This window comes from Globicephala melas, chromosome 9 (assembly GCF_963455315.2).
Source record: "Globicephala melas chromosome 9, mGloMel1.2, whole genome shotgun sequence".
Taxonomy (NCBI): domain Eukaryota; kingdom Metazoa; phylum Chordata; class Mammalia; order Artiodactyla; family Delphinidae; genus Globicephala; species Globicephala melas.
In genome coordinates this window covers 95,505,930-95,519,661 of record NC_083322.1, presented here as the reverse complement: position 1 = coordinate 95,519,661, position 13,732 = coordinate 95,505,930, and the positions used below count along the sequence as shown (strand labels likewise).

Below are 13,732 nucleotides of genomic sequence, written 5' to 3'. Positions count from 1 at the left end.
CTGAATTTCAGTACCCATACCAAGAAGATCCAGATAAAAGAGGAGAAATGAAAAGGAGAAAATAATAAGTAATTCAAGAAAGTTACCCAAAATTGAAGGTTAGAGTTTTCAGATTGAGTGTACCTACTGAGTGTCCGACCGAATAAGTGAAAATATACCCATGCTAAGATACATCATTAGGAAACTTTGAAACACTGGAAGGCAAAGAGATGATTCGAGAATGCAAAAACCACGTTATGTATAAAGGATTAGTATGCAAAAAACAGGTTATGTATAAAGGATAAGGAATCAGAATGGCTTTGGATTTTTATGCAGCAATCTAGAAATGAGAAAACAGTGGAGCAATGCCTTCAGAATTATGAAGGAAAATGATTTTGAACTTAGAAGTATGTACTCAGCCAAATTATGGCCAACTGGAATAAAGATATTTTCAGACATGCAAGGTCTGGAAATATTTACTTCTCTTGTCCCCTTTATTAAAAACTACTGGAAGGAATTCCCTGGCGGTCCAGTGATTAGGACTCTGCTTTCACTGCCGAGGGTGTGGGTTCGGTCCCTGCTTGGAGAACTAAGGTCCTGCAAGGCGTGTGGTACGGCCAAAAAAAAAAAAACTATTGGAGGATGAGAAATGAGAAACACCAATTGAGAGTAAATTAAGAAAAAGGAAGACAGTGGGGTATAGGAAACAGGAGATCCAAGAAGGAGGGAGATGAGGGGAATCCTCAGAGCTACTTTTAGGAGATTCCAAGGTGCTGGCTGTGTACTGTATATAGAGGGCGACCACTCCAGTTGGAGGGCTGTGAATCAGGACCTAGAAATGCAGAATTACCAAGGTGCTTGCTGTCACGGTTGTCTTTTTAACCTGAGGACAGAATACTCTGGTGAGCTTGATCCAGAATTTATCTGTTCTTAGCCTGTCTTGACTATGTACTATGGAAGTTCCAGCTTTCCCCTCATGCCCTGCTGTGTGACTCAGCTGAGGATACTTGTTTCACCTCTCAGATATATTCTGCTTTGACCTACTGCTAAGTTCTGGTGGGTGGCCATAGTGAGCTTAGAAACAAAAGATGAACAGAGCCTGCTCTCTCCTCTGTATTTCTGTTGTAGGTTCAATGATAGTAGCCTGCGTTACCCAGCTAGAAGGCTTGACTGTGGTTGACCTGTGTTTTCCAGGATTCATGTCTTTGCCTCATAACTTGGCCTCATAACTCATAACTTTTCCAGAGACGAATTCTCTTAGCTTTCTGGAAAGCTGAAACTGGACAGTGACACAGAGACTGTTCAGTTTATCTTTCCCTATCCTTCCTTACTGTCCTTCATCTATAAGGGTACCATGCCCTTGTGTATCTAGGTTTGTGATTTCTCTTAAGTTTTTAAAAACCGAAAATATATTGTTCAGGGATATATATATTTATATATGTATGTATGTATATGTGTATTAAAGGCAAAACTAATCTGAAAAGCAAGGGAATGATTAACACAGAAGTCAGAAGTCAGGATAACAGTTACCTTAGGGGAGGGAAGAGGATGAGAACAGGGGGCTTCTAAGGTCCTGGTAAAGAACAGTGTTTAAAACAGGGGCAGTGGATATATGGGAGTTTATTGTATTAATTTCTTTTTATATGCATATATATATAGGATATGTGTTTGATACATATGAAATAGAAACTTTTTTTTTTTTAAATGAAATGTAATGGTACAGATGAACCGGTTTGCAGGGCAGAAATTGAGACACAGAGGTAGAGAACAAATGTATGGACACCAAGGGAGGAAGGTGGCCGGGGGTGGGGTGGGGGTGGTACTGTGATGAACTGGGAGATTGAGATTGACATGTATACACTAATATGTATAAAATGGATAACTAATAAGAGCCTGCTGTATAAAAAAAAAAGTTAAATTAAAAAAAGGAATTTAGGAAAGATAGAATGAGATAGAGAGTATAGGAGGTAGACTGCTTTGGGCAAAAATGGTGAGTTCTATATTGGGTCATTGTGTTTGTGTTATCCTTGGAATGTTCAAATGGAGAATGATAGCCCTATCCTCTACATTTTTACAATGCGTACCTTGTTGCTCTTTTAAACATTTATTTAATTCTGCCTTGTTTTATAGCCATTTGATATATTTGTTTCCCCAATGACATTATAATCTCCTGAGGGAGGAAACTAAGTTTTACTCCTATTTATTTGTGTACACAATTAACACATAGTTTTTCAAAAAAAGCTATTTTTTAAATCTATCACTATTACATGATGGTACGCAATTCACTGACTTCTGGGCTTGATTCAGTTGATCTGTTTGCAAAGGCCCATTTCTTCCAACCTGCATCTCCTCTTACAATTCCATTTATAATACTCCTGAGACTTTCACTTGATCTAATAAAGTGATCCTTACCAGGTGAAAGAAAAAAAAAATTGAAATGTAGTTGACATATAGCAATTTATTGGTATTAGGTATACAACATGATTCAATATTTATATATATTGCAAAATGATCTACTCTCTTAGTGACTTTCAAATATGCAATACAGTATTATTAACTGTAGTCACCTTGCTGTACATTACAGCCCCATGAGTTATTTATTTTATAACTGGAAGTTTGTACCTATTGACCCTTTATCTATTTTGTCCACCCTCCACCCCCCACCCCCTGCCTCTGGCAATCACCAATCTGTTCTTTGTATCTGTGAACTTCTTTTTTTGTTTTTTTGTTTTGGATTTCATATGTAAATGAGATCATATGGTATTTGTCTTTCTCTGTCTGACTTACTTCACTTAGTGTAATGCCATTAGAGTCCAGCCATGTTTTTGCAAATGGCAAGATTTCCTTCTTTTATTTGGCTACATAATATTCGTGTGTGTGTGTGTGTGAGTGTGACGTTTTTTTTATCCATTCATCCATTGAGGAACACTTAGGTTGTTTCCATATGTTGACTGCTGTCATGTTGTTGACTGCTGTCATGTCATGTTGACTGTTGTTTCCAAATGATGCTGCAATAACATGGGGATGCATATACCTTTTTGAGTTAGTGTTTTCATTTTCTTTGGATAAATACGTAGAATTGGAATTGCTGGGTCATATGGTGGTTCTATTTTTAATTTTTTTGAGGAATCTGCATACCAGTTTCCATTGTGGCTGCACCAATTTACATTCCTACTGACTGCACTAGGGTTCCCTTTTCTCTTCATCCTCTCCAACACTTCTCTCTTGTCTGTTTGTTAATAGCCATTCTAACTGTTGTGAGATGATATCTCATTGTGGTTTTAATTTGCATTTCCTTGATGATTAAGTGATGTTGAATATATTTTCATGTGCCTGTTGGACATCTGTATGTCTTCTTTGGGAAAATGTCTATTCAGATTCTCTGCCCATTTTTTAAAATCAGATCGTGTGTTTTTGCTATTGTGTTATGAGTTCTTTATATATTTTGGATATTAACTCCATATCAGATATATGATTTGGAATATTTTTTCCTTTTTGGCAGCTTGCCTTTTCATTTTGTTGATGGTTTCTTTTGCTGTGCAGAAGCTTTTTAGTTTGATGTAGTCCCACTGTTTATTTTTGCCTTTGTTGCCTTTGCATTTGGTGTCAAATCCAAACAGTCATCTCCAAGACAGATGTCAAGGAGTTTACCACCTATGTTTTCTTCTAGGAGTTTTATGGTTTCAGTTCTTACATTCAATTCTTTAGTCATTTTTAGTTGACTTTTGTGTTATGTAAGATAGTGTTCCAGTTTCATTGTTTTTACATGTGGTTGTCCAGTTTTCCCAACATCATTTATTGAAGAGACTGTTCTTTTCCCACTGCATATACTTGGCACCTTTGTTGTAAAATAACTGACCATATATTCATGAGTTTATTTCTGCATTCTGTATTCTGTTCCATTGATCTATGTGTCTGTTTTTTTTTTTTTTTAATGTGTCTGTTTTTATACCAGTACCATACTGTTCTGATTACAGTAGTTTTGTAATATGATTTGAAATTAGGGAGCATGATGCCTCTAGCTTTGTTCTTAAGATTTTTGTCTATTTGTTCCATAGGAATCTTAGGATTATTTTTTCTATGTCTGTGAAAAATTCCATTGGAATTTTGATAGGGATTGCATTGAATGTGTAGATTGCTTTGGTTAGTATGGACATTTTAACAATATTAATTTTTCCAGTCAGTGAACATGGGATATTATTTCATTACATTCTATTATTTCATCTTCTACAGTTTCTTTCATCAATGTCTTAGATTGTTTTCAGTCCACAGGTCTTTCACCTTCTTGGTTAAATTGACTCCTAGGTATTTATTCTTTTTAATGCAATTGTAAATGGGATTGTTTTCTGAATTTCTTTCTCATATTTTGTTATTAGTGTATAGAAACCAATAGATTTTTTTCTATTATTGGTTTTGTATTCTGGAACTTTACTGAATTTGTTTCTTAGTTTTAACAGTGTTTTGGTGGAGTCTTTAGGGTTTTCTCTATATAATATCACGTCAGCTGCAAAAAGTAACAGTTTTACTTTCTGATTTACCTTTTTGATTTGGATGCCTTTTCTTTTTCTTGCGCTGTGTAGGAGTTCTAATACTCTGTTGAATAAAAGCGGCTAGAGTGGGCATCCTTGCCTTGTTCCTGATCTTTGGCGAAAAGCTTTCAGTATTTCACCATGAGTATAATGTTAGCTGTTGACTTTTCATATATGACCTTTATTATGTTGAGGTACATTCCTTCTTTACCCATTTCATTGAGAGTTTTCTTTTTTTATCATAAATGGGTGTGGAATTTTGTCAGATGATTTTTCTGCATCTATTAAGATGATCATAAGATTTTTATCTTTCATTTTGTTAATGTGGTGTATCCCATTGATTGATTTGTGGATGTTGAAACATCCTTGCAGCCCTGGAATAAATCCCACTTGATCATGGTGTATGATCCTTTTAATGGATTGTTGAGTTGGTTTGCTAATATTTTGTCGAGGAGTTTTGAATCTGTGTTCATCAGGGATTTTCACCTGTAATTATCATTTTTTATAATGTCCTTGTCTGGTTTTGGTGTCAGGGTAATGCTGGTCCATAAAATGAGTTTGGAAGTGTGCTCTTCTCTTTGACTTTTTTTGGGAATAGTTTGAGAAGGATTGGTATTGTTTAAATGTTTTGTAAAATTCACCAGTGAAGCCATCTGGTTCTGAACTTTTGTTTGTTGGGAGGTTTTTGGTTATTATTTCAGTCTTCTAATTAGCAGTCAGTCTGTTCAGTTTTCTATTGATATTTCTTCATGACTCAGTCTCGTAAGGTTTATGTTTCTAGGAATTTGTCCATTCCTTGTAGGTTGTTCAATTTGTTGGTATATAATTGTTCATAGTAGTCTTATTATCCTTTGTGTTTCTGTGGTGTCAGTTTTAATATCTTCTCTTTAATTTCTGATTATATTTATTTGAGTTCTCTCTCCTTTGTTCTTGGTGAGTCTAGCTAAGGTTTGTCAGTTTTGTTTATCTTTTAACAAAAGCAGCTTTTGGATGCATTGATCTTTTCTGTTCTCATTTTAGTCTCTATTTCATTTATTTCTGTGCTGATCTTTGTTATTTCCTTCCTTCTGCTAACTTTATGCTTCATTTGTTCTTCTTTTTCTAGTTCCTTCAGGTGTCTTGTTAGATTCTTGGAGATTTTTCTTGTCTCTTGATGTAGGCATTTATTGCTATGGACTTCCTTCTTAGAACTACTTTTGCTGCATCCTGTAAGTTTTGATAAATTGTATTTCCGTTTTCATTGTCTCAAGGTCATTTGAGTTCTCTTTTGATTTCTTCTTTTTTAAATTTATTTTTATTTTATTTATTTATTTTTGGCTGTGTTGGGTCTTCGTTGCTGTGCGCAGGCCTTCTCTAGTTGTGGAGAGCGGGGGCAACTCTTCGTTGTGGTGCACGGACTTCTCATTGCGGTGGCTTCTCTCATTGCAGAGCACGGGCTCTAGGCGCACGCGCTTCAGTATTTGTGGCTCGCAGGCTTAGTTGCTCTGCAGCATGTGGGATCTTCCCAGACCAGGGATCAAACCTGTGTCCCCCGCATTGGCAGGCAGATTCTTATCCACTGCGCCACCAGGGAAGCCCCTGATTTCTTCTTTGACCATTGGTTACTTAGTAGCATGTTGTTTAATCTCCACAAATATGTGAATTTTCCAGTTTTCTTCATGTAATTGATTTGTGGTTTCATAGCTTTGTGGTCAGAAAAGATGCTTGATGTGATTTCAGTCTTTTTAATTTTTTAAAGACTTGGTTGAGGCCTAACATGATCTATCCTGGAGAATGTTCCAATGCCACTTGAGAAGAATGTGTATTGTGTTGCTTTTGGATGGATATCCTGTATATGTCTGTAAGTCCATCTGGTCAGCGTGTCATTTAAGGCCAATGTTTCCTATTGATAATCTGTCTAGATGATCTATCTGTTGGTGAAAGTGTGGTATTAACAGTCCCTACTATTAAAGTACTGCTGTCTATTTCTCCCTTAGGTCTGTTAATGTTTGCTTTATATATTTATGTGCTCTTGTGGTGGGAGCACATAAGTATTTACACATGTATCCTCTTGTTATATTGACCCCTTTATCGTTATGTAATGGCCTTCTTTATTTCTTACTACAATCTTTGTCTTAATGCCTATTTTTTCTAAGTATGGCTACCCCAGGTTTCTTTTAGTTTCCATTTGCATGGATTATCTTTTTTTTCATCCCTTCACTTTTAGTCTGTGTTTGTTCTCATATCTGAAGTGAGTCTCTTGTAGGCAGCATTTAGATAGTTTTTTTTTTTTTAATCAGTTCAGCCACTGTCTTGATTGGAGAATTTAGTCCATTTACATTTAAAGTAATTGTTGATAGGTATGTGCTTATTGCCATTTTGTTAATTGTTTTCTGGCTGTTTTCTCGAAACATTTAAAAAATCAGATTTCTAGGCCCCATCTTCAGACCCAATGAAATAGAAACTTTGTAAATAATTTCCAGGACTCTACATTATAAATCTTACTCTTAGATAAAAGTTGTTACTCTGATTAAGTGTATTGCTCAGTATTACTAATGTGGTCTAAAGAGTACAGAATGAAGCAGATCCATTTCTTCCCTACTTGTAGTTACAATCCTCTTATGTATGTAAGAAAATTATTTTCTTCTGCCCAGTTATACCAAGGTGTATCATAATGATCCCTTATCTTTTCATGAGTCTGTAATACCTAGTTGTTTAAAAATTTTATTGAAGTATAGTTGATTTACACTGTCGTGTTTAATTTCTGCTTTACAGCAAAGTGACTCAGTTATACACGTATATATTCTTTTCCATTATGGTTTATCACAGGATATTGAATATAATTCCCCGAGCTATACAGTAGGATCTTGTTGTTTATACATGTAATACCTAGTTTTTTGTTTTGTTTTTTTTTTTTTTGGTGGTACGCGGGCCTCTCACTGTTGTGGCCTCTCCCGTTGCGGAGCACAGGCTCTGGACGCGCAGGCTCTGCGGCCATGGCTCACGGGCCCAGCCGCTCTGTGGCATGTGGGATCCTCCTAGACCGGGGTACAAACGCGCGTCCCCTGCATCGGCAGGTGGACTCTCAACCACTGAGCCACCAGGGATGCCCAATACCTAGTTATAATTTGTGTCAGAATATGTTAAAAACCAAATCCCAAGATTTCTGCTGTCACTGTAGTGGGATTGTAAAAAGTGTGGGGTTAGCTATTACATGGTTTCTAACAGATTAAAGATCTAAACATCTTTTTTTCTTTTTTTTTAAGCTTACAGTGCCAGCATTTAAGGGGGAAAAAAGGCAGAAAACCCCAAGCAAACAAATGTAGTATTGTTTTCAAAGGTGACTTTCCTAGGGGCAGTAATGTCAAAAGGCTCCCATGTGACTTACTACATTCAGTTACAGTGAAATTCTGACAGCTGCCTGGCTCTTGTTTTCCAGTCACTTGTATATTCGCCAGTGGAAAAGCTAGTTTTTCAGCTCAGCTGTGAAATAGATATCACATGGTTATTAGCAGTTTGTTATGGTGGAAAGGACTTAGCAACTGAAGGTTTCAGTTAAGATCTGATATCCTGTACTTTCTTTCCTGTTCCTATTTTTTTTTAATTTGTAATTTGGGGCAGCAGTAATACCTGCTAGAGTTGGCAGGATGAGATGAGATAATTTATGTCAAGCACTTACCACGTGCCTAATTGCTAAAGAAATATTAATTCATAGAGTATTAATTCTGTGAGTACCCTTTGCTCAAGCCAGGCATTTGGGAATTGTCCATGAATCTTTTCTCTCCTTTACCTACCAAAGATCTATCCATTTCATCTCCTTAATAGCGCTAGAACGGGAGTGAGACATGACCCACATTTTATAACAATCGGGCTTTAAGCAGGCAGTAACTAAATCAATCCTTCAGGACATCAAGTTCTCTTGTACCTTTATTAGTAGTAATCACTATTAGTTTCTTAGAACTCTAAAAGAATTGTAGTAATTTTCACTTCTATTGGCAGAATTGGTACTGTTGTACCAATTTCACAATAAATTTGCCAGCATTGGTAGAATTAGTTATCTTAACGTTACTTATAATAAGTTGAATAAGTAGTAAAATAATACTTTATTGTTATTTTTACTTGTGTATATTTTTAGGTTTAACATTTTCACGTTAAGTTTATAGGCATGCAGGATATTGTAAAGTGTGCCCTTGGCACAAACACACTCCTGGGTTCAAATCTAGGCTGTGCAGTTTTATGATCTCGGTCAAGTTATATAAGTTCTTTAGGGTTGCTTTGCCATGTTTTTTAAAGTGGGTTGATAAGATTTAGTTACATACAGGGTTGTGACAATCATTAAAAGAGATACATTTATATGAAAATGCAAAAGGCTGAGAAAAGCCCATACACTTTTTTTTTTTTTTTTTTTTTTTGCGGTACGCGGGCCTCTCACTGTTGTGGCCTCTCCTGTTGCGGAGCACAGGCTCGGGACACGCAGGCTCAGTGGCCATGGCTCGCGGGCCTAGCTGCTCTGCGGCATGTGGGATCTTCCCAGAGCGGGGCACGAACCCGTGTCCCCTGCATCGGCAGGCGGACTCTCAACCACTGTGCCATCAGGGAAGCCCAAGGCCATACACTTTTCAAGAACAAAGTGGAACGACTTGTTTGATAGGTCTCAATATTTTTAATAAAAATTAAGCTAGGTTAATAAAGACAGTGTTCTATTGGTACAAGGATACACAATATCCTTGGTTCAGTAGATCAGTGAAACAGAATAAGGAATCCAGGAACAAGTGTATGTGTACACAGACAATTGATTTATGGGAAAGGTGGCACACAGAACAGTGGAAATGTATTTCAGTAATGGTGCTAGAGCATCATGTATATTCATTTGGAACAAAGTGAAGCAAGACCCCTATCTCACATCACACTCAAAATAAATTCCCAGTGGATTGTAGATCTATTTGTGAAAGGCAAAACAATAAATATTTTACGAGGCAGTATAGGAAAATATGTGGCCTTAGAGTATGTGAAGTTTTCTTAAAGAGCACACAAAAAGTATTAACTACAAAAGGAAAATTATAAACTGGATTTTATTAAAATCAAGAATTTCTGTTCATCACAAATCACCTTTAAAGTGTTGGAGAGGAAGAAGGGGTTAATGATCGGGCGGATCAGCAGGGGACTCGTGGTACTGGCAGTGCTCTATTTCTACACCTCCATGGTGGCTACATGATGCTTGCTTGTCCTGATTTACTGAGCGGAAGCTTTATGTTCTGCGTGCTTTTCTTCTTGTGTTCAACTGCAATAGAAAAATAAGAAAAGAACTATGCAGCTTTATAATGCCCAGTAAATATTCAATACGAGATTGTCCTTCTTACCTCTCCATCTCATTTGTTAGCATTTGCATATGTCCTTTGAATAATGATTAATTTGGGGCTTGATGATATAAATTTGAACTCTTGAAAGATTAGATAGGGGCCGTTTTAGCCAGCACACATACAGAAAGTGACTTTGCCCTTGAAAATTCAGATGCTCCAAGTTATTGTGTGACCTACAAACAGTATAATTTTTTTTAAAGATGACAAGTACAGTGAAACTCTTATGACACATTTGTCGTTTTAGTTTTCATTGTAGAAAAGTCTTAATTGTAAACAGTGGAAGCTGTCACTTTTGGGGGTATTTTTTTCTATTGTTTCAAACCTTATTTTTTGTTGTTGTTGTGGTACGCGGGTCTCTCACTGTTGTGGCGTCTCCCGTTGCGGAGCACAGGCTCTGGACGCGCAGGCTCAGCGGCCATGGCTCACGGGACCAGCCACTCCACGGCATGTGGGATCTTCCCGGACTGGGGCACGAACCGGCGTCCCCAGCATCGGCAGGCGGACTCTCAACCACTGCGCCACCAGGGAAGCCCAGAAACCTTATTTTTAACCCAGGAGGTTTGTGTTTTTATAAAAGTTATATACATTCTGTTAAATTTAAGAAGTTTTAATATATTTATTTTTCAAATTGCAAATGGAATATTGTTTTCAAATTTCTTCTAATTGCTGAGTATTTACAAAAACGTTGGCTTTTATGATTATCATTTATATCACACTTGATTAACCTCATTGATTCTTTGGTAATGGTTTTGAGTAATTTCTTTGTTTTATCTTCCTATACAGTCATATCAGCTATATCAATTAGTATTAATAATGGTGATATTAAAAAATCTTTTCCTCTTTTTAAAAAATATCTTATTGCACACCAGTATTCCTAATACAGTTAAATGGTCATTCTTACCTAGTCCTGTCCCCTCTCCCCTCATACTTTTTTAAATAAGTAAAATTTCTCTATTTTCTCCACTAAATTTAAGTGGCATTCTTTTCTAGGTTATGCGTTAACCCTTGAATTCTTAGGAAGGCTCATAGAATAAATAAGGGGCTCAAAGCAGAATTTAAACAGGTTCAAGGTATAGAGCATAAAGGGTCACTGAAGATTCTAATATTACTGCATGCATTTTTAGCTTTCGAATCAAAATACTCTAAGCATTTGTATAAAAGAGGTTTTCAGTAATATAAAAGATGAAATTTTTTCTCTACTTTTATTTGTTAGTTACTAAAAGAGTTTTCACACTTTATTCCTTAAAAATAATTTAGTGGTAAAGAAGTATTTTAACCTTTTATGAAAAGGATTCTTCATAGTCATATATTGTTCTGAGTCTACATAAGCTTTTTGGTTTTGTTTGTAGCTTTCTTTTGTAGAAATGAAAATAGGTAAGGTAGGCAGGATGTATTGGCCTAATAAACTCATTACTGCTGTTGATAAAATGATACATTAGTCCATATTATAATTTCTTCGAGGCGGGAGACGCCTCTGAGTCTAGGATAACCTGAGAAGTACTTCTTTACAGAGCACCTAGTAGAGAGGTATTTGTTCTGGGTGCAGAAGCCAATGTTGCTATGGCTTCATTTTCTTAACTTACTACATTTGTAAGCTGTAAAGAACATTAGCTGTCCCATTTTTTAAAATGGAACTACTGTAATAAAATACAGCAAGATCAGTATGAGCTTGAGTATTAAACTATAAATTTAAGTTTTTTTCTTCCCCTCATTTACGTTCAGGGATCATCCTACATTTTTGGAACACTTATCACGGCTTCTCTCCTAGTTATTTTCTCTGATGTTACCAGAAATTATATTTGCAGTCTGAGGACAGAATTAGTTAGAATGTGGGTCTAAAGAATTTTTCCATGAGACAAATCAGGCTACTTTCAGAGGCTTGCATTTTTTGTTCTTTTATTATGGAAAATTTCATACATAGACAAAATTAGGGTAACATACAGCCATGTATCTATGGCTCAAATTGAACAACTCCAAAAGCATTAATTTACACTGATGTTGGAATATTATTACTGATTTGAGGTTTTACATTACGTATTATGGTCCATACTTCCTTCTCCAATTTAAAGAATAAATGGGCCACCAGATGAGGCTAAATATGCTAAATATTTAGAGCCTAATTTGGACAAGATCCAGCAGAATCAGAGAGCATCCGGGATTTGCTGGCATAGTCTTGATTTTTGTTTAGTGAGGGACACTAAAGAGGCAGAAGTTAAGTTTTCCCTTGCCCTTTAAGTGCTTACAAAGTGATGTTAAATATTGATATATAAATATATTTATAATCCTTAATGTAGATCTACCAGATGAAGAATCAAAAGGGCAGACCAAAAATGTACCTAAAATAGTCCCATGCCCGGCATTTGTGTATTTGGAAAGTCAGGCTGACTCTAATCATGCCTCAGGAATTCCCCACCTCCTGCCCAATTTCTCTTTCAACTTATTTCTCAAATGCCTGTGGCCAGGACTTCTAAGATAGTTCTCATTCTGAAGTGATAGCATGTATGTTATGCTAATTAGGAATTGGGATGTTAGCAGCATTCTAAATAGCTGTGGTATTACTTGTAAGATACCAAATAAGCTTCTCTCCAGGACATAATGACTCAGTTAAAACATTTCTAACAGAATTGTTTAAAATTTCCTTTTTGTGACAGTGTGACAGTGGTGCTGTCTGTGGTATCTTTCAAGATTGGAAACTGTATTAGGAGCGAATATAAAACACACCCATGCTAATTAGTACTTAGAGAAAAAAATTTTCACTTTTTTTTAAAAACAAATAACAAGTTGACTCTGCAAAGCCCACGGTTCCCTTTACACAGACATAATTAACTCTGTAATTAATAAAGTGAATTAAGAACTTTAAATTATAATAAGTACCTCGGTTACATCCAGAAAGGTGCATTGACTGTCTCCTCTCATGACAGGATGAACTATGCACTCCCCATTGTTCTTCCTGTAAAATTTACCAAGCGAAGGGGTATGTGTGACTTCTGCGTTTGATCCTAGTGTATCAGAGTGTTTGATCCTAGTGTTTGATCCTAGTGTATCAGAGTGCAGGATTCACCTTTAAGGGTTCGTTCTTCTGAGTGTCTCAGTGTCTTCACCTCCCACTCCTATAATTTGATGAAGGCAGTCAAGATATAATTGTAGCTTTTCTAACCCGTGCTGCTGTTGAGTTTTCCCAAGCTCTAGATGCCTCTTTAGTGTAAATAAACCCTGGCGGAATTTGAAACTTTCTGGTGGACAATTGCAAAAACATTTAAGCTAATATAAAGCGGTCGTGGTGGTGAGGGCTTCTGACTTTCAAACGTGCAGACGCTTTTCAGAATGGATCTATCAGCCCTCATACAGACGGAACATTTGTGTGGTAGAAGTGTGTGCTTGGTGTACCCTCCAAGCAATATCTCCTTGTGAAGATTAGTTATTTAATCGGTAATGGCTGATAACGGGCTTTTAAAAGCACATCCTAGTTTAGATTAGTGTCCTTGGAAACCAAGTACCCAACGAAGTATGAACCACAAGTATGGCAAGCTATTGATTCACATCACGTAGCCACTAACACAATTTATACAAATAATTAGAAAATAGAGTTGTTCTTGTGCTAGTTGCCTCATCATTTTCAGCTCATGGCTGCCTAGTGAATCAACTCTAAACCTTCACTCTGGTTATAAAGCAGGTTTTGCATTGCCTTTTGTCCTGTGATTCTCAAAGGTTCTGTGTAAATGTTAGTGGGTGGCAAGTATTCAGTACAGGGTATTACAGCAAGGAAACCATAGCACGGAGAGGTTTGTCATTTATACCAGTCAGCTGGGTTTATGCCTTTGCTTCTGCAAATTGTGTATTAGTTTTCACGTTTGAGATTTTTAAAAACAGTCTTGCTTATAAGAG

The 13,732-nt window shown here is 36.6% G+C and overlaps 1 protein-coding gene across 11 annotated transcripts in view; it reads left to right on the top strand.

Moving 5' to 3' along the window:
• The window catches only part of LOC115860926 (cytochrome c oxidase assembly factor 1 homolog), a 242,806-nt gene that overhangs the window by 166,549 nt on the left and 62,525 nt on the right, over positions 1 to 13,732 (top strand). The window contains exon 1 of one of the 11 annotated variants that reach the window (XM_060304853.1): positions 10,286 to 10,405. The exons of the other annotated variants lie outside the window; for them this stretch is intronic. Coding sequence (XP_060160836.1) covers positions 10,294 to 10,405 — 112 coding nt within the window. The 5' untranslated portion in view covers positions 10,286 to 10,293. Of the gene's footprint in view, positions 1 to 10,285; positions 10,406 to 13,732 lie in introns of those variants that run through there. 11 annotated transcript variants of the gene reach the window in all.